The sequence below is a fragment of the Salarias fasciatus genome, chromosome 14 (assembly GCF_902148845.1).
Source record: "Salarias fasciatus chromosome 14, fSalaFa1.1, whole genome shotgun sequence".
Lineage (NCBI taxonomy): Eukaryota > Metazoa > Chordata > Actinopteri > Blenniiformes > Blenniidae > Salarias > Salarias fasciatus.
This window is the reverse complement of record NC_043758.1, coordinates 37,772,640-37,791,360: the sequence shown is the minus strand read 5'-3', so window position 1 is coordinate 37,791,360 and position 18,721 is coordinate 37,772,640. Positions and strand designations below refer to the sequence as shown.

The 18,721-nt window shown below is 48.5% G+C and overlaps 2 protein-coding genes across 4 annotated transcripts; one reads left to right on the top strand and one right to left on the bottom strand.

Moving 5' to 3' along the window:
* Positions 1 to 534: 534 nt before the first annotated feature.
* On the top strand, positions 535 to 4,364 carry rrp8 (ribosomal RNA processing 8). The gene is made up of 8 exons (XM_030107620.1): positions 535 to 979; positions 1,105 to 1,210; positions 1,400 to 1,649; positions 1,801 to 2,614; positions 3,001 to 3,130; positions 3,207 to 3,313; positions 3,632 to 3,728; positions 4,040 to 4,364. The coding sequence occupies exons 2-8, from the start codon at positions 1,118 to 1,120 to the stop codon at positions 4,151 to 4,153; spliced, it is 1,605 nt and encodes a 534-aa protein (XP_029963480.1). The 5' UTR covers positions 535 to 979; positions 1,105 to 1,117; the 3' UTR covers positions 4,154 to 4,364.
* A 444-nt stretch (positions 4,365 to 4,808) lies between these two features.
* On the bottom strand, positions 4,809 to 17,223 carry LOC115399947 (uncharacterized). 3 transcript variants are annotated; one of them, XM_030107606.1, is made up of 14 exons: positions 17,097 to 17,223; positions 13,688 to 14,017; positions 13,298 to 13,606; positions 11,055 to 11,330; positions 10,810 to 10,963; positions 9,684 to 9,853; positions 9,309 to 9,590; positions 8,902 to 9,198; positions 8,534 to 8,818; positions 8,286 to 8,448; positions 7,554 to 7,714; positions 6,925 to 7,000; positions 5,246 to 5,279; positions 4,809 to 5,140 (listed from the first exon to the last, which is right to left on the bottom strand). In XM_030107606.1, exons 1-14 carry the CDS (start codon positions 17,206 to 17,208, stop codon positions 4,997 to 4,999), a joined length of 2,793 nt encoding a protein of 930 aa, XP_029963466.1. In that variant the 5' UTR covers positions 17,209 to 17,223; the 3' UTR covers positions 4,809 to 4,996. The 3 variants fall into 3 exon arrangements, with proteins under 3 accessions (XP_029963466.1, XP_029963467.1, XP_029963468.1); XM_030107607.1 differs by having other exon boundaries at positions 5,246 to 5,276; XM_030107608.1 differs by lacking the exon at positions 17,097 to 17,223 and adding an exon at positions 16,265 to 16,592.
* Between the last annotated feature and the right edge of the window lie 1,498 nt (positions 17,224 to 18,721).

The following is an 18,721-nucleotide window of genomic DNA, read 5'->3' as shown; positions in this document are numbered from 1 at the left end:
ATCATTTAAAACTGAAACATTGTTGCCAACTCCTCAGTTAGGAAAGTTGTAAATGACGTCATCATATGGAAAGAACCAACCCAGATGAGCCAAGAGCATCATGTGACGTGATAGAGATACAGCCAGAACCCTGGTCATTCAAAGGCAGCTTTTAAATGAAGTATCCATCTATCTCTCCATTGAAATGCATCTATTGTGTTATACTATTGTTTTATAAATGTAGAAAATCAAATCAAATCAAATGTGATTGGTGTCTTGTCTTTTATTATCACACAGCAACAATTGAATAATTTTGATTAGCATTTTACTGTTTAGAATGTATTCTGTCAAGTGCCCATTTTTTTCATCAATCATATTTTCGATTTTGTAATAAATAATTGAACATGCATCTTAAAAGTCCCATTACATATCGAATACATATTATAGGATTAAAACTTTAATAAGACAGAAATGATAAAATTAGTAACCTACTAAACTCAAGATGTTTTAAGGCCTGATTTAAAAGAAACGAGTGTGTCAGCAGTCCTCAGGTGTTCAGGAAGTTTGTTGGTGAGGAACATGGGAGCAAAAAGCTGCTTCACCTTGTTTGTTCTAAATGTGGGACCTTCAGAGGTCTGGATGTTTCATATTCCATTAGTAAAGCTGAGATATATGTAGACCCAGGGCTATTCAAAGCTTTTGAGATAAGAAACAAGATTTTGAAATTGATCCTTTTGACCCACAGGTGCCAGCACTATTATTATTATTATTATTAGTAGTAGTAGTAGTAGTAGTAGTATGAGCTATTGTTACGTTTGTGGAAAAAAAAACTACATTTCCCAGAAACCTTGTCTTTTGCTACGTCATCACCACGCGCCTGTAGTCCTGTTTTGCTTCCTGTGCGCACATGTCACATGAACCAACGTGGCTTTGGTTTGTAAAAGGCTTCTCTGCGTCTATTATAACTATTTTATTACGATATTGAAGAACGCGAGAGCAGGTGAGCTTTGTTTTTATCGACAGAACCGTTTTCAGTGGGACTGTTTCGGGTTAAATCAGCAGGTTGTTCTCAGCCTGGTTTTCTCCGCCGCGGTGGTTTAAGTTGTTGTCTCTCGTCTCTTTCAGTTCTCGGTGAAACATGTTTAATGAGGAGGCAGACTGGAGTGATGGAGAGGACGCTCCGGTAACGAGTCCCCCCGCCCTGACGACGAACAGCAGCAGGAAAGTGAAGGTAGCCCCCCCCGCTGCTGCTGCTCTCTCCTACTGAACGAGTCTGGAGTTTGCATGTTCTCCCCATGTGTGCTTGGGTTTCACCAGGGAGAGCCGTCCCTGGAGATGATGAGTTGATGTGCATCTGCATGGTCTCTCGTTGAAGAACTCGTCACAGAAACTATTTAATCTTCTCTGGATCTGTCCCAAGGTCGTGGGTAAGAAGAGTTTGCTGCGGACGCTGCAGACGCTGGGATCAGTCCCGGCGTGGGAGAGCGAGGAGCGGGTGCAGACCAGCGACAGTGAGGGTGAAGCCAGGCCGCCGCCCGGCAAGAAGAAGAAAAAGAGAAAGAAGAAGAGGAGGCGTGCAGGAACCTCTGGAGAGCAGCAGGAGAATGGAGAGGAATCCGCCAAAGAGGAGAAACCTGCCATCAAAAAGATGAAGGAAGGTAGAAATTCTGGTGAGTTTAGCCGTTTTAATTAATTTAATCAAATAAGTTCAATCATTCATCTTTTAGACAGATTTATTGGAATCAGTTGAAAGTGGTGTGGATGTGCTCTGACTTCACTGCCTCTGAAATGTGACTTAAACCACCGTCTGTCTTCCTGAAGGGGCTTCGAAGGCGGAACGTTTACCTGCAAAGGAGGCAAAGGGTGAAAACCTCACAGAGTCCGACCAGCCGGATGCAAAGCAGCCACAGAACTCAGACCGGCTGAACAGGCAACAGTGGAAAAACAAAATGAAGAACAAGAGGAAATGTAAAAACAAGTACCGCCAGGATAAGCCAGAGGACGGAGCAAATCCAGCTGCAGACACTCAGGAGCTGAAGAAAGCAGTGGAAATGGATCCAAACAGCAATAGTTTGAAAACTGTTGAGGCAACGACCCGAAAGACGAGAAGGAAAGAACTCCAACAACAGAAACGAGACAAGGCCGAGAAGCAGCTGCTTGTAAAAGAGGACAAAACACAAAGCAAAGTGGGAAAAAGTCAGAGTGAAATCCGTGCTGCTGAAACCGACCAGAACGAGTCCAAGGTGGAGAACGCCGACGTCGACAAGCAGAACACTCTGAGCCCCCAGCAGAGGAGGGAGCAGAGCGCCAGACGAGAGAGGCTGAGGAAGCTCCTTCAGAGCCAGACGGCGGACCGACCCCAGAGTCCCGTGGCAGAGCCGCGAGACGAGCCGGCGGAGCCCGAGGCGGCGCCGAGCCCGGCCGACGCCTTCAGGTCCCGCATGGAGCAGCGGCTGGAGTCGGCCCGCTTCCGCTACATCAACGAAGTCCTGTACAGCACGACCAGCGGCGAGGCCAGGCGCATGTTCAGCCAGGACCCACAGGCCTTCTGGGTCTACCACAAAGGATACACGGCGCAGGTGCAGCGGTGGCCCGCCAACCCCGTGGACGGCATCATCGCCTACATCAAGAGACAGTGAGCAGCCGTCCACACCGGTCCACACGTGCATGATTAGATGTTTTTTAAATGCATGAAATGTAGAACTCGGTTACGTATTTAATCAAAACAAGACGTGGAGCAACGTGCTGCAGGTGTCTGCTGAGTAGCTCCGTGTTTGGCCACAAGGTGGCGCAGTGAGGGACTTCAGTAGGTCTGGACACTCTCAGACTGCATTGGGAATCTCACAACTGTGAAGCAGGTCTCTGCTGAGGCTTCCTGACAGCCGGGCCGACGATGCTGCACTGCGGGTGTTAAATGAGGCTCCTGCCGCTCCAGCTTGTTTACATCTGCCGGTTGTAGAAGGAGGAGCAGCTGTTTTCTCCCCTTTAAGGTCCATTGTGGGACGGCTGTGTCTGTTTCAGGTCTCCCTCTCTGGTGGTTGCAGACTTCGGTTGCGGTGACTGTAAAATCGCGCGGAGCGTGAAGAACAGAGTGCACAGCTTCGACCTGGCGGCGACCTGCGAGCTGGTCACCGTCTGCGACATGGCGCACGTGAGCGTTTCTCCGCCCGGACATCAGAGCCCGTGCTCTTTACCACTGCGGTGACGTCCTCGTTCTGTCCGAACAGGTCCCGCTGGAGGACGGCTCTGTGGACATCGCCGTCTTCTGTCTCTCTCTCATGGGCACCAACCTGGCCGAGTTTGTGGCGGAGGCCAACCGGGTCTTAAAGATGGGGTAAACGGCGTTTTAATGATCCACAACAGGCCACATGCGGCTCCAGAGCCATTCTCAGAAAGGACTCTTTAACTCTTGACAGAATGAAGGTTGAAGAAGCCGTATAAGTACAATAAGAAGAAATGGGAGAAAAATGATAAGAGTTTAACTGCCAAACTAATTAAAAAGAACCAAAATGGTTCAGCTAAAATGTCAAAAGTGTCTCGAAACCCTCAGAAAAGTCCCTCTTGGCCATAAAGGTTGTCCAGCTCTGTTACAGAAAATGCGTTTTGAGGATGAATCTTACGCCTCATGTCAAACTCTTCTGTGTTGCTGCAGCGGCGTCCTTAAGGTCGCGGAGGTGGCGAGTCGATTCGACAACGTGCGCAGCTTCCTCACTGCGCTGTCGCGTCTGGGATTCAAGATGCAGTCAAAGGTGAGGGAGCAGCCGGAACGCCCCGCCGGCGCTAAAGGTTAATTGTGTTTGTGTCGCCTGCTGGGCTCTGAATGAAGCACAACTCGGACTTTCACTGCAGATGTCATTATCGCTCATCGAGGCTTGTTTCCTCACATTGCACGTCATATGTGTCTCTTTCATAACTTCTACAACATGCTGCATGCAGGAAACCACTGTTGGGTCAGTGTGCTGGTTAATTGAGTGTATTCAAGGTTCAGCTGCTCAGGAGTTCAGTGTTTCTGTCTGAGCGGTGATACTGACGAGCGCCTGTCCCTCCTTTGATTCTGCAGAACACAGAAAACACTCATTTCTACTCGTTTGACTTTGAGAAGACGGGAAACGTTCCAGAAAACGTGAAGAAAGTTGGCCTGCAGTTGAAGCCTTGTTTGTACAAGAAGAGATGAAGACGTTCGTGTCCTTCAGTACATCGCTGGGCTGATTTTGAAGATGGACACAGAAAGATCGTTGCAGTTTTATTTTCCGTGTTGATGCAGCGTTTTCACGTGTCGTTATCAGAATCCAGCTGTGCAGTCATTGATATGAAATGTAAATGATGCCGTGTTGTTCTTGATAAATGCAATAGAAAGCCTTTATGAAGATAAAAGTTGTTTTTTAAATCAAGCTCTGTCATGTTCATGTTTTTATATTATTGCTAGCCTTCAGATTTGTTCATACTAGAACTTAAAAACTGCTGGTAAACCAAAATAAATTGCATCTCTGTTTTTGCTGGTTGTGCGACCAAAGGAGCTGAAAGAAAAGTTTGGCATTTTGCAGAAGATTGAAACCGATGCCGCTCAGCTGGATATAAGTTATTTTCCACATGAGGTGTAGCTGCTGCACCGAGCTGCATGCAGATGAGCCGCAGTTTGCTCTCCCCATACCGGGGTTATATACTGTATGTGAATTTATTCATAGCTTTTCTGCTGCAGTCACGACAGATGGTCCCCACTAATTCAACTGAGCAAAGACAATACAAGGGCAGCTGGGATGTAAAGTCGCTTCATCAGAAAAAATATGTTCCCGCTTTTATATGAAGATGTACACACTGGAAAACTAAAGCGAAGTTATAAAGAAATGACTTTATTGAAGACAAAAAAGGTATGAGCGATTCAGATTCAGACAAGGGAGAAAGTGCTTTTAGCATCATTAATGCTGGTTTCTTTAAAGCTTCTGTCAGTTTCTCTTAAAAGTCACAGTCACATAAAAATGCAATTTGAACGGCTTTGCAGTAAAACACTCTTTAGTCTTTACACCCTGCTCTTGACGTCGATGACGATGGAGTAGCTGATCAGATGAGCCTGCTCGTTGCCGTCCTTTCCCGCCGCTGCCGGTTTCTTCACCTCTGGAGAGCCGGGTTCATGCATCAGACACGCAAAAGCTGAGAGAGACTCCTGAGTCACAGAGATGAGTGGGACGAATGTCAAGAAGGATGGAGGACAGGCAGGAAGAGGCCTCCCAGGTTGAGTTTTTAATGAGATTAACAGATTAAAGTGTACCTTTCGCTGTGAGTGTTTTCTGCTGCTCCTTCTGCTGTGGAAAAACAAAAACAAAGGGTTTAATTTAGCGAGTCTCTATCCTTTTCTATCAGGTAGGCCCGACAATCCTCCGGTAACAGCTGCACTTTATACCGACGATACATTACAGTTCAGGTGTGAGGTTATGTGTGCACCGTTATGTGGTTTTACTGTGAATCAAAGTTGAATGCACAGTGAAGTGATTCTGAGAACAACATGATCCGTATCACAAAAGACAGGAAAACAAATGTAACTGATGTATGTAGATAACAAATGAAATGTTATTCTTTATGATGTTATGTCAGAAAAGAGACACATTTTTACTGAAACTGACCACAAGTCTTTACACATGTATCAGACGTCCCTGTGCTTCTGCCACCTGTCCTTTCCAGTGTTTTTTTTTTTTTTTGCAGTACTGAATATGGACACCAGATGGCACTGTGACATAGGACAGTGAATGCTCTGGTCAGGTCAAAGCCTTGTCCACCTCAGGAGTGTGTGTTGGCCGGGTCATCGATCCCGGCTGGGTGTGTACCGTGTTCCAGCAGGCTCCCAGAATAACTCCGTCCCCGGGGAGCTGAGACGTCCACGGGGGGGGGGACTGACCTTCCCGAAGTAGCCCGGCAGGACGTCCCCACCACAGAACTCCTGGCCAAAAGACTTTGAGGGGAGGTTTAACCGACCTGAAGACCAGTTTCTCTCACACTGGGGCTGATCTGATCCTGCCAGGTCAGACCAGGTGGGAGTCAGTTCACCGAACCAGGTGGATTTCTTTCCCCATATTTTAAAAAGCCACATCAGAGTTTGGAATTCCCTTTCAGGTCGGGATTTGTCAGTTGCACTCTGTGTTGAGTTTGCACAGCCTGGCGGGAATCAAACCGGGAGTTTTATCACTGTGAGTCAGAAGTGCAAACCACTCATCAGGAGCAGGAACGATTTTTAGCTGTTGTTTCCATCAGTCCAGTCCTCCACAGTAACAGCTCGTCCCTTATCTTCTCATCACATCGTCTGTTCTTCCCGTTCACACTTTCCCAAACATCCGGGGCCTCAGTTTTCTTCCTCTGCGTTAAAACAAGGCAGCGATCATCGATACGCTGACAGAGCTGAGAAGACGTTAGACTGAGACTTCTTTAAGAAATATCTGGCACACCGTGTGGAAACTGGAACCTTCAGCAGACGCAGGCACTCAGACGCCCCACGACAGTTGTAAAAGAAGACTTTTCTCCAACAGAAACAAGAATGGAAGGTGAAGTCTGAACTGCAACTTGAATTTCATTATCTATAAAAACTTCGGAAACGCGCGGACTGCCTGAACCGTCGTCCGGCTCTTCTGGCAGTGGTGATGAAGGAGCGGCGCTCAGCGGCAGACTGCAGGACCTGCCAGAAGCAACACCGCTGAAAGCCCGAGCAGGAAGCCGGAGGAGAAATCTGTTTTTCTCTCCGACTACAGATGTGTACCTGCCGGCGCTCGGGGCTGCGGTGGCAGCGGCACCTGTCTGTCTGCCTCAGCCGCCGCGCTTCCTGTTTGTGAATATCTGGTGGCACTTTGGGTTCCGGGGAGCCGAGGAAACGATCTGCACTTCCTGTTTGTGTCGCCTGCCGCTGGCAGCGGTGCCCTCGTTTGCCCGCCGGGCTGCAACCTGTGGAAGTGCTGAACTCACCGGCACACGCAGAGGACGACCGCCAGGACGAGGACGAGGGCCGAGGCCGACGAGATGCAGATCAGGGTCAGCAGAACTGCGGCAGGCAGAGAGCGTCCACACAGTCATCAGACAAGCAATTCATGTGTTTCCTGAACTCAGCTGGTCTCCTGCTGCTTCTCCTCAGTGTCGTCCATTCTGTAATTCTCCCTGAAGAACAGGTGCTGTGAATGACGGCAGTAAACGGCTCTTCCCCGGTGGAGTGTGTGTGGTGGAGTGTGTGCAGTGGAACGCTCAGCGTTAATACAGACAGGTTAACTCAACAGGACCATGTGACTGAAAACTTATTGACGTTACTTCAGCTGCATTTAATGAGAAACTCTGCCATCGACACGGAGCCGACGGCTCAGCTAGAGCATCAATATAGAAACACAGCTGTGTGTTCATGGTCACGCATCTTGAATGAGATGATTTCCTTCATTTCAAGAAAACGGGTTTTTATTGAAATGGTACATTTTCCAGCAGTGATGCAGAATCTGGAGTCACGCCTGCTTTTTAAACCATAATTAGGCCGCTGAGTGTTTCTCGGCCGTGTTGTGAGCGAGTAATCCTGACTCTGAGAGGGAACCAGCCGGGTGGCAGACACTCACACAGCTCTTCGTCCTCTCTCCGGACCTCCACCTCGATGCTGACGCTGGCGCTGTGGTGGTAGAAGGAGGCCGAGCAGGTGTACAGCACGGCGCGCTCTCCTGCGGGCTTCCACTGGAGGATCATGGCCGTCCCGTCCACTGGGACGAGGGAGCCGTCACTCCTGAAACACGAGAGACACAAACCGGGATTAGCATGGTGGAGCCAGTGGTTCAGAAAGTTGGGCAACCTGAAGCTGAGGAGTCTGTCTCAATCAGGAACGGGTTGGTCTTTCACTTCCAGAGACTCCCAGGCCCTGAGGAGCGTTTCACACTGCAGTCCTGACAACACGCAGTTCTCACCCAGCAATGTGTCGTTTTTACCATATTCACAAAGTTTTATCAATTCATTATGAAACACGTTAGCTGTTTCGGATGCTTTCAGTTTTGCCTTTCTTTGGGTTTTTAAAGTAATTTCAAGCATCTCCGTCTTCATCTCCATTAAGATTAAGAGAATATCTTAATGTCTGATGGGTAAATGGGGTTTTTGTTATATTTCCAGCATGTTTTCGTTGCTTTCAGTCTTTGTGTTAATCCATCAGTCTCCTGCCTGTTATTTAACTACCTAGTGCTGTGTAAAAATACTGTGCAAACAATTCAACTAACATTTTCTGGGTTGCACTTCTTCGCCGAGTCCCTTCTAATGGCACAAACAGACTTTTCAGGTACTCATATTCATCAGTTCGGTTCCGTCACCTCGCACATGCCAGCTGGTACTCGGGCACGTTTCCCTCGACCTGCAGCAGTATCTTCTGGTTGTGGTGGTTGTCCTGGAGGGACAGTCTGTGGAGGAGCGGTTCACCGCCGTACCGGCTCTGCAGAGGAGTGGTGCGGTTCAGGACTCTCACGTAGGAAATATCTGCAGAGGGAAGGAGTTGATGGACTCTTCAGGTGTTCAGCTGTGGATATCTGAGTGTTTTCACAAGATGAAACTTGTTTCTTACAGTATTTGGGGACATGAACCGTCTTCTGTAGCGTGACCACATCTTCCAGCTGGTACACACAGGTCAGGTTCTGCCCCTCGTGCAGGGCCAGAGGAAACTCATACGTCCGTCTGGCTTTCAGGACGTTCCCGTCGGACTCTACGGACAGGGACGTGTGACTTTTGGCGTTTTCGGGCAGGACCCAGGTGAGGTTTGAGCCAGTGCCTTCACCGCTGCAGTCACACACTGCCAGCCAGAGAGGCGAGTGCTGCTGTGGCTCCACCGACACGCTCAGCAGGGGGGCTTCTGAGGAGGAGAACAGGGACGGCATGAAGGAGATCTGACTTTGTGCCGAAGTGAGAGACATTAGTGGAGAAGCAGCAGCGTACTCTGCACCGGGACGTGAACGGATCTTTTCTCTGGTGCCTCCCGGCTCGGATGCTTCACCACGCATGTCAGGTTCCGACCAGCGTACAGAGAGGACAGGAAGTGCACAGAGCTACGGGCCCGAACCAGACCGTCGGCCCGGACTTCACTCTCCAGCTGTCGGCCGATCACACCGCTGTTCCCGGCATGCCAGCTGATCTCTGCTGCAGGAGCGCCGCTGTCGGCCGAGCAGTCCGCCGTCAAGTACCTGCGGCCGTCGCTCCACTCGGTGCTGAGGGCGACGGAGATGTTCGGTCGAGCTGCGTGGGAAAGAGCAGAAATAAGGAAGTGAGAAAAAGATCAAATCTGTGCAGGGCTTTCAGTCTGCCAAGCACTGAAAATCATGCATGGGTTGATTTGCTGAACATACTGCAAAGAGGGAGGGTCACGCTTCTGTTTTCTGGTTCCTCAAAGGCCGGGTGATTTATCACACACTCTGCAGTGAGCTGCCGAGGCGAGCAGGCCGGGAGCAGCAAGACTCCCCTGACGGAGAAGCTTCCATTATGAGAAGTGGAATTGAACCAGACGTCGCGGGACACACCCTCTGGCGGGAGCCAGGACATGTTGGCTGCAGGAACGGCATCAGCTGCTGAGCATTCAATCACCCAGCGTCCGTCCTCGCGCCGCAAACCAACGTGTATGGTGGGGGGAGCTGAGAGGGAGCGAACGGAGAGGAGAAACTAATCCCACTGTAATATCTGAGAGTTCTAAATCTCTGACTTAAAAATATAAAACGCCCACTCACCAAGCTGCGTGGCGATTGGTTGAACAGAGACCAGAATGTGCAGCGTTGCGTTGAGGTGGTGGTACGAGGCGGAGCACTGATACAGCCCAGCATGCTCTGCTTCCACAGGACCCTGGACTATCAAGCTTCTGCCAACCAGCTCCACACTGCCAGGCAAAGGGCCGCCGTCCCTGCAGCGCAAATAACACACCGCGCTTTGCTTCTCATTCAGGATTCCCACAGTACGACATTATCACAGGCTGAAAAGGATTCTTGAAAAAAAAAGCAAAGACTCAACATGAGCTCAGGAAAGGTGTGTGAATCTGGTTCCTGCTGTCTGTCTCGTGTGATTCGGTGCCACAGAAAGTTTCACCACATCCTCCATGTGACACGATGGTTGTTTCAGTCCTCATGTTCAGAAGAAAACCGCAGAATATTGTGTTTTTCTCTCAGTATCAATGCCCTAAATTGTGATTTTTTTTTTTGTATTCTAGACAAAAACAGCACAGATGAATGAAAAGTTTGAAGATGATTTCAGTTGAAATGATATTAGATGAAATCTCTTTACACACAGAATCGAAACAACCAGGATGAAAGCATCTTTTATTTCTAATAGTATGAGAAATTATTAAATGCCACCATTTATACTTTTTTCTTTGTTGGGACATGAATAATAATGCATTTCCTGTTAGTTTGTGGTTCAAGAACGTCAACCATGGATGTAATCTAATAAATCACACAAACTAGTAGGAGGAGGCGTATCGGACAACTGTGCAACATGCAATGTGATTTATTACCTATTTAAAACCTTAGAATATTTATTATTGTTTCTGTTTCTGCTGCATGGAAGAAGGAGGTGCAAAGTGCTCCAGGATTCATCGCATACTTCTGTAATTTCCTTTTTTAAAAAAAAAAAAAAAAAAATTCTAAACTGTGTCATTATCAAATTAAAAAGTTCTCAAGGTTCCATAAACGTGGAAAAAAGACCATTCTCAGCATTTAACAGAATGTGGACAGAAGAGGAAGTGGAAATGACCAAGTCATCTTCTACAAATATTCTCAAAAAGCTTCTCTTTGAAGTTTAAAGAGAGGTTTGTGTGCTTCATCTAATTCATGGAGAGTCCCTTTCAGAGTGAATCCCTCTTACTTGTTGCAGATAACAGTGTAGCGGGGCACATTCCCTGCGAGCTGGAGGCTGATAACAGCGCCGGTCTGTCCTTCCTGCAGCTCTACAAAGTCACCGTCTGCAAAGTCTTCAGCGCCGCTTCTTCCCTCTGACTGTATCTGAGCTCCAGACAAGTCTGGAGGAAAAAAAAACACAAAAACACAAACATGTCTGGTTCCTGTCAGGTTGACCTGCAGGTTGAAGCCTCAGATGTCGACTGGACTCACACAGAGGCGGCAGCGTGACGGCCCGGGACTCCCGCTGTGTGAACTTGGGGTGGTCGAACACGCAGGTGACGTTGTGACCTTCGTACTCTGTTAACGGGAGATAGACCGAGACCCTCTGCAGGTCCGAGGCCGCCTCGGTTTCTCTCTCTAATGTTGCATTCAAAGCCAGGGAGATGCTAGCGTCGGGTCTCCCTCCGGACGAGATGCAAGAGACCACCCAGAAATCGCTTCCTCCGACTTGAACCATCTCCGCTTCGACGGTCACATTTGGCCTGGCTGTGGAGCAAGAAGAAAGGCGAGAAGAGTTATCCTTTCACAAGCTCTAATGTTTTTTCCAGAAAATTATAAAGTCAGATATCAAGCAGAGGCTTCAGTTGTTTTGGTTAAAGAGGAAGCCGGGGCCGGATGAGTCCACAGTTAGCTAAACATAAGGGGGCTTCTGCTTTGGGTTTTGGAGAGCGCTGACTCGGGCTTATCACCTGTCCCATCTGCTGGCGGAGCTGCTGCTGAGAGCAGATGTCTGGAACAGCTGCCGTCCGACCGGAGCTGAGAGAACCGCGGGCTTTAATACAGATCAGAGTCTGTTATCGAATACATAAAGGCTGAGGTGTCATGTAATATCCAGACATCCTTAATGAGTCATAGACGTGTGCTAACGCCTCGTTTTAGCAGCAGAGCTGTCAGTCAGTTAATGCACTTTGGCTTTAAAGCGTCCATCTGCCAACACCCGGAGTTCTGTGTGGATTTGACCACTGATTCAGAAAATGACCCGAGCTGCTCTCCTTCCCGGGGTGTGAATGGACAAATGGCTGGCCTGGCTGCTGCTCATGGGACGGTTACTGTTCAGTCTACCACATAAACATTTATTGTATCTATGCAGGGATCTGGATCATCTCCACTGTCTGGAGTCTGGATCCAAAGAACAATTCAAGGACAGAAACTAATCAACTGCAAAGAGCTGCAAGTCTGATTGATGAGGGTTTGAATTTATACACAGCTCCAGGAGCCTCGCATCGCCGGGAGCAGGTGTCGCAGTTATTATTCTCTTTTTATACTTCGCAAATGTAAATTAAACTGAACACCTCATTTTGACATTTTGCTAATAAATTTTAATGGTTCTTGTTACTCAAAAGGCTGCAGATGCATGTAATGTAATTCGATCGGCTGTAAACTAATGCAGACACACACACACAATCCAACACATGCAATGTTTGCATGTCTGTACGGTGGATCATTTTCTGTCCTGAAGTTCAGCTGGAGTACGGTCACTGCACTGTACCCTGAAATGCAGAATAAGCTGCACAAACCAGCTCTTCAGTAAAACAGACTCATAAACCAACGACAGTCACAAAACATACTTACTACTATACATACATACTAACAACTTAGATAAACTTAGTGAAGAATAAAAAACTGCACAACAGGTAAACCGACCCAGTGAGCTGAAACTGAATGGAGCTGAGATACATCACTGAATAAAGACGTCTGTCAATAAAGACACTGATGCTGCTTGTAGACGCTTTAATTTCACAGATCGAGCTGATAGAATCTAGTGAAGCAGCCTGTACAGAGGAGAACTGACCTCACAATGAAATAGAAAAATCCCAGATTTGAAGGCTGGTTTGGGATTCTTCCTGTGTGGAGTTTTCATGTTCCTCTCCATGCACACATGTGGGCTTCGCACGATCAAATAAACAACTAAAACATGAATTTAAGGCTTATCGTGGATTTTAAATTGCTCGATATGTCATGAAGTGGGACCCCCCGTCTTCCTCCAGCAGTCTCAGATGAGTGGAAGCATATGGAACAAAATCAAAACATCTTTGCTGGATATTTTCTGCATTTGAGCCTGAATTGTTTGTTCTCATGGATCTCCTACATCTTATCGTGTGCACAACCTTGAAATTGGGAGAGAATGTTTGGTCAACAGGTGAACACGGCTGTCTGTTCTGAATGCTCTCTGCACTGCGGTGCGATATTAATTTGTGGCTTTTTTCTGTTCCGTAGCCTTCCTTTCAGTGGGAGAGTGCAGATTGATGGTGTGTCAGTGTGTGTGTGTGTGTGTGTGTGTGTGTGTGTGTGTGTGTGTGTGTGTGGAACAGAGTGAGAAGGAACAGGCAGTGTGAGGATTCAGTTATTGTGCTGTGAGATGCTGAGTCATGATCCATGATCACAAATGTCTGACTGGTGACGCGGCGCAGTGTGTCGCCTCCTGGAAACACACAAACACAGCGGGAGCTTACCGAAGGTTTCCACCCTGACCGCGGCGAGCTGTGGCTGGGCGAGCGCCGGGTGATGGACCAGGCACAGCAGGCTGTCCTGGTCCTGCAGGTGGGTGGGGAAGGTGAGGGCGCTGCTCAGGGTGGAGGTGCCGTCCGACTGCGGCGCTTCACTCGTGTTGACGGCGAACAGGTGATCCGAGGGAGGGAGGCCGCCCACCAGCCAGCTGATCCGAGCCGTGGGCCGGCCGCCGACCGCCGAGCAGCGCGCCGTCTGGTAGTGAGTGTTGTTCACGGTCTCCGCCTGAACCAGGGTCTGGACCTCGGGCCGGGCTGTGGGTCAGGCATCACGCGTTGAGAGACGCCACATCGGTGGTTTAACTTCGACTCACAGAGAGGAGTAGCGTGATTTACCCACTACGGTGACAAACACACTCTCGAAGAAATCCTCCTCCTCGGACTGGAACTCGCAGACGTATTCTCCCTCCGCCGCCACGCTGGACACCTTCATCTGGACGGTGAGGTTGGTCAGGGAGCTGGGCGGGGAGAAGTCGTCCCTGCTGAACGCCTTCCCGTTGGAAAACCCGGCCAGCCTCTTGGCTTTGCTCCTGGAGCTCACCCTGCGTTTCCACTGGGCGCTCAGGATCTCGCTCTGGCCGCGGTACCGGCAGCTCAGGTACACTCCCCCCCCCAGCGGCGCCGTGAGGTTGGGGGAGACCTCCAGCACCGACTCCGGACTCCAACCTGAGACCAGAGAAGCACAGCGTTGAGTCTTGAGGAGAGGGCAGCAGTTCAGCCCAACACTCCAGATGCTGCAGGGAGGAAATGTCGAATTAAAACAGCAGATGTTGACGTTTGACCATCCTCACCACCACGTGCACACGCTCATCTGTAAAAACAAACTTCTTCATTAGTCGTGAATCTCCAGCAGATCCTGAACACCTCTCGTTTAAACCATGACCTGCTTGTGAAGCGCCTGCCGATAACTCTGGCATCAGCCTCCTTTAACGTCCTCTTTAGTTTTCCAGACTGAATCAAAGCAGACGACCCAAAATTTCCGTCTTCAGAAGGGCAGGAGCATCAATCTGTGGAGGTCGTGTTGGTTCTGGAAATCCCACTTGGTGTTTTGTTAACTCAGCTGTGCAGCTCACAGATGTTCTGCATCGTTTCATTTCATTATTTGATCATTTTCTGTCACTCGATTGTTCATTAACATGAAATTCTTCGCCCCGTATTGTTTTTGAGCAGCGCTTCTTGTCCATGCTTCCTTGTTTCGGTTGGTTGATATCTTTGCAGACAATCTGTCTGTAGCATCTCATTCTGTGTTGAGCCTTTTTCTAGGGGAATATTAGTTTGATCCCTCATTAGAGTCCTGCTCCCAGGCCCGGCAGTCAGGCAGAAATGTGGAAATAAAACTGAGTGATGGTCTGTGAAAGACACTGATGTGCAAAAGCAAGCATATATTCTTACCTAAAATATGAAAATAATGGGCAGAGTCCTGCTTTTTAACACTGAACCCTGAGTTATGAGCACTCAGCGTCAATGGGAGACGTGAAATGTGAGCGAGGGAAACCTACTCGCAGTGATATGTTGTCGTAAACTTCATAGCTTTTGCTGTAAATTAGGTTTTTTGTTTTTTTTTTTTTTTTTATGAAACATCAGGAAATATTTCATTTGTGCATTCTTTCTTAAAAATCCACGCAGGCCGAGGGCGCCATGCATGCGTCCGTGGAGCGCTCCTGTGTTAAAGTTAAAGTTCCTGTACAGCATTGTGATTCTGAATAAGGGGTGCAGACAGCAGCGGGACTTTGTGGCTCATTCAGACTGACGTCTGATAAATCTGGCTCCGTCCCCTCGCTGTATGTTTAATAGAAGAGTCCATTATGTTAATGAAATGAAAGAAGCCGAGCCTGGATCCAAACGCCGCCGGCAGCAGCGTCTCCCTCCAAACAGCTGCAGCGACACGAGGAGAGGGCATTAATAGAGGCTGACAGGCGTTCGCACCGGCAGTCCGGACAGTGTGCAGACTCCAGCGCATACCAAGTCGCTTCGCTCTGCTTCCTGCCGGCTCCATCACGGTGCAGGTGAGGACGGCGGAACTCTCATTCAGACACACAGTGGGTGACATGATGCTGCAGACGCCGTGAAGCTCCGCTGCTGCTGGTTCGAAGACACATCTCAGCAAATGGAAACAGTGGAGGAGCTCCAAAGTCTTTTATAAGGGATGGATATTTCAGTTCCATTATGTCTACTGGGCTCACAATTCATCTGCCCTTGCAGGCTATTGCCAAAATAAATGTCAGCCAAAAAACGGAAAGGCACACCTTAAGGATACAGACTAGCTAATAACTTGAGAGAGAGAGAAAGAAAATGCACTCATTCATGCACTGCATCATATTTCCTCAGCCTGGGGGCTTTTTTTCTTTTCTTTTTTTTTAAACAAAGAGAAACTCTTCCTCTGCAGGCTGCATGTGGTAAACAAATAAGACTTTCAACTTTAGCTTTTTCACACATTCTCGCTTTTATCTGCATGCAGCTGGAAGCCCTGAATGTGTTAGGGTTAGAATGACTCGGCAGAAACAAAGGAAGCTCTGAGCCCAGCAGATTTCCAGATCAGCACAGCTTGTTGAGGGTTTTCCCGTTTCTACGAAGAGAGAAAAAAACGCCTCCACAGCTCCTTGTATATTAGTTTAAAAAGGCCGTAAAGAAACGACTGTGGCTTTAAGGGACGTAGCTGATCGATGCTAATGAAGAGCCTGCTGTGTGACAGTGCAGACATGCCATCAGCGGTAGATCTGCAGGGAGAGTGATTACTCGGTGCATCCAGCATGTGGTTTTATTGTGCATTCATAATTGGACTAATCTCATAGGTAAACCCCAGCAGGACTGTTGGGTGCAAATGCCACAGGTTAAAAAAGACCTGAAGGAGCCGTAAAAGAGAACCCATAAACAGCTGACAGTCACAGATGGATTGTAACTCTGCACACTTACCGGGAGTTTCCAAGCAATGAGCAACGTTCAGGACGAGACCCAAAACCAACAGCGGCGAGCATCCCATGGCGGTGTCGCTGAGAGGAGCCCCGTCGGACGAACCGGGGCTGTGCGAGGCACTGGGGTATTTACAGACTGTGTTTTCTGTGGTTTATGGTTAGAGGAACACACCCTCTACAGCTGACACCGACGCTTCTGCCTGTGTGTGTTGCCACTCGTGCACCCAGGAACTACAGTGCATGTGTGCAGGATTTCTGTCCGTTAAACTTATTCTCTGGCCTTTTGTTGATCACGTTTTGCATCGCTCTCCCACTAAGTGTGTGTGTGTGTGTGTGTGTGTGTGTGTGTGTGTGTGTGCAGGATGTGTCTGTTGAGTTACTCAGCCGCGGTGGAGCCATGCATCATTCATGCCGTCCCGTCGCTGCCGAGGCCCTCAGAGACCGGCTGTCTGCAGCGCAGCTCGCCGCTGCTCGCTGCTTTATGGCATAATGCTCCCACTAATTCACTCTGAGCGTGTGTGTGTGTGTGTGTATGTGTGTGTGTGTGCATTATTGTTTCTTATATGAAGTTATTGTTGCCTCTCTGTGAGCAACAGTCCAAACAAAAGGCGACGAGGAAAGTGGAGAAGAGTTCACATTGTCTGTAGTTCATCCTGAAAATTAACATTGAAATATATATATTATACAATAAAGCAGGAATTTGTCATGTTTAACCCTTTGTGACCACAATTATTACCCACAGATCAGTATCTACTTCATATATGAAAGCCAACATCAACATTTTAACAGAAGTTTGAGCTCTGACCGACGAGCGGCAGATGGTCTGGACTCACCTTTACTTTCATTTTTGCGTCTTGTATTGTTTCGTCTTTCCCCATGGACACATCTGCAGCAGTTTACTGAGCCTAAGTTGAAAATTGAAATGCTTTGTGAGACGCCCTTCATCAGTGCTACTGTTTTGCGGTGTTGTTGACTCCTGTTGGTTGTGTTTTATTGTGTTGAGGAAACTGTGAAGAGCATGCTGTGATTCTATCATGAGGGTGAAGCCTTCACATTGTTTACCTTCACGAGAGAATCAGGACAGAATATCCTACTTTCCTGAAGCAGCGTGACATGCCATCTGTAGCTGCGCTGCAGATTGTCGTGCAGCGGCTTGGCAGAGGCGACTGTTGCTCCCGTACGAGTCGACGGTCTCCAGTTCTGAGTCACCGGACACCACAGACGGATGACGGTGAATGAAACGACCTGGCAAAAACAAAACGGTGCCAACACGTCTTGCTCTTGTGGTTCCTGTCAGGTTTTTGAATCATCTGTTCCGAAACTGGATGTTGCTGTGAGAACTTTTGTAGGCTGAGAAAATGTCTTCTGCTGCAAGGCGAACGCCGGACGTCCCTTCCGCCTCCAGTCGCCCCACCACCGTCCTGTTTCCGCCTCTTCAGGGGAACTGGCATAAACCAACTGCTGCTTCTTCAACACTCCATTCAAAGAATGGAGAGATTCACTCGATACGACGTCTGTCCCCAAAACTGCTCCCCACAATGTGAATCACAGAGTGATATCAGCACATCAGGGGAAAACAGCCAACAGGAGCATTTAAATGCTTCTGAACTGCAGAATATAAACTTTAAATCTCAATCAGGTCTTTTGCTGCAGCCTAAGAAAGCAGGAAACTTAAACACACACTGTATTCAGAGTGAAGGAGCGTGAACAACAGCCACAGACGACTTTCTGCGTTTGACCTTTATTTCATTTACATGCCACCTCCTTTCAGAGCTTTTTAATCAAACAGCCTCCGTGTCTCCTTATGTTCTTTCGTCTTTATTAAAACCAACTGAAAACACGAGTGTTTGAAGTGGCGAGTGATATCATCCGTCTGCACAGATATCAGACGGAGGTTTCTCCGGAACGATCCAGGCCAAATTAAAGCCTTCATTCCTCCCGGCCTTTCCGCCCGCCTGGAGTCTGACTGCAGAGGAGCCGGTTCCCGGGAGGTCAAGCGGTCTCGTGCACCGGCTGACTGGTGTGGTTGGAGTCGCTCGCCGGACGAGAACCTGGACGCAGCGCTTCCTGCTAATTAAATGATCTGAAGTGGTTATTCCCTAAAGGTGGGCGGAAGTTTGGAGCCGGAGTGTGGAAAACCTTCGGTGGTTTCCGGGTGTGTGCCCCGCGCTGTCTGCGCGCCGAGGCCTTTTACCGACGACGAATTGTTAACATCCCTGCCTGTATTTATAGCTTTCACAGACGCAGCGCTGGCATCCTCCCCGCGCCGCTGTCTTTCTCTTTATCGCTCTCTCCACGAACGCAGAGATGGAAACTCTACCGGATGAGGCAGATGCATGCATGTGCTCGTCCGTGTGTGTGTGTGTGTGTGTGTGGAAACTTACTTAACCAGAGGAACATTATCATCATTTACTTTGGAGGAACAGAATCACTGATCATCTGCGCCATCTCCTCCTGC

Bases quoted from the DNA above. Each gene is read 5' to 3' on its own strand.
- LOC115399947 (XM_030107606.1), bottom strand. From the start codon at position 17,208: ATGAAGGGCGTCTCACAAAGCATTTCAATTTTCAACTTAGGCTCAGTA. The intron at 10,964-11,054 runs GTGAGTCCAGTC...TTTTTCCTCCAG, and splicing joins CGTCACGCTGCCGCCTCTGT to ACTTGTCTGGAGCTCAGATA. The intron at 9,199-9,308 runs GTATGTTCAGCA...TTTCCCACGCAG, and splicing joins CGTGACCCTCCCTCTTTGCA to CTCGACCGAACATCTCCGTC.
- rrp8 (XM_030107620.1), top strand. From the start codon at position 1,118: ATGTTTAATGAGGAGGCAGACTGGAGTGATGGAGAGGACGCTCCGGTA. The intron at 1,650-1,800 runs GTGAGTTTAGCC...GTCTTCCTGAAG, and splicing joins GAAGGAAGGTAGAAATTCTG to GGGCTTCGAAGGCGGAACGT. The intron at 2,615-3,000 runs GTGAGCAGCCGT...TGTCTGTTTCAG, and splicing joins ATCGCCTACATCAAGAGACA to GTCTCCCTCTCTGGTGGTTG.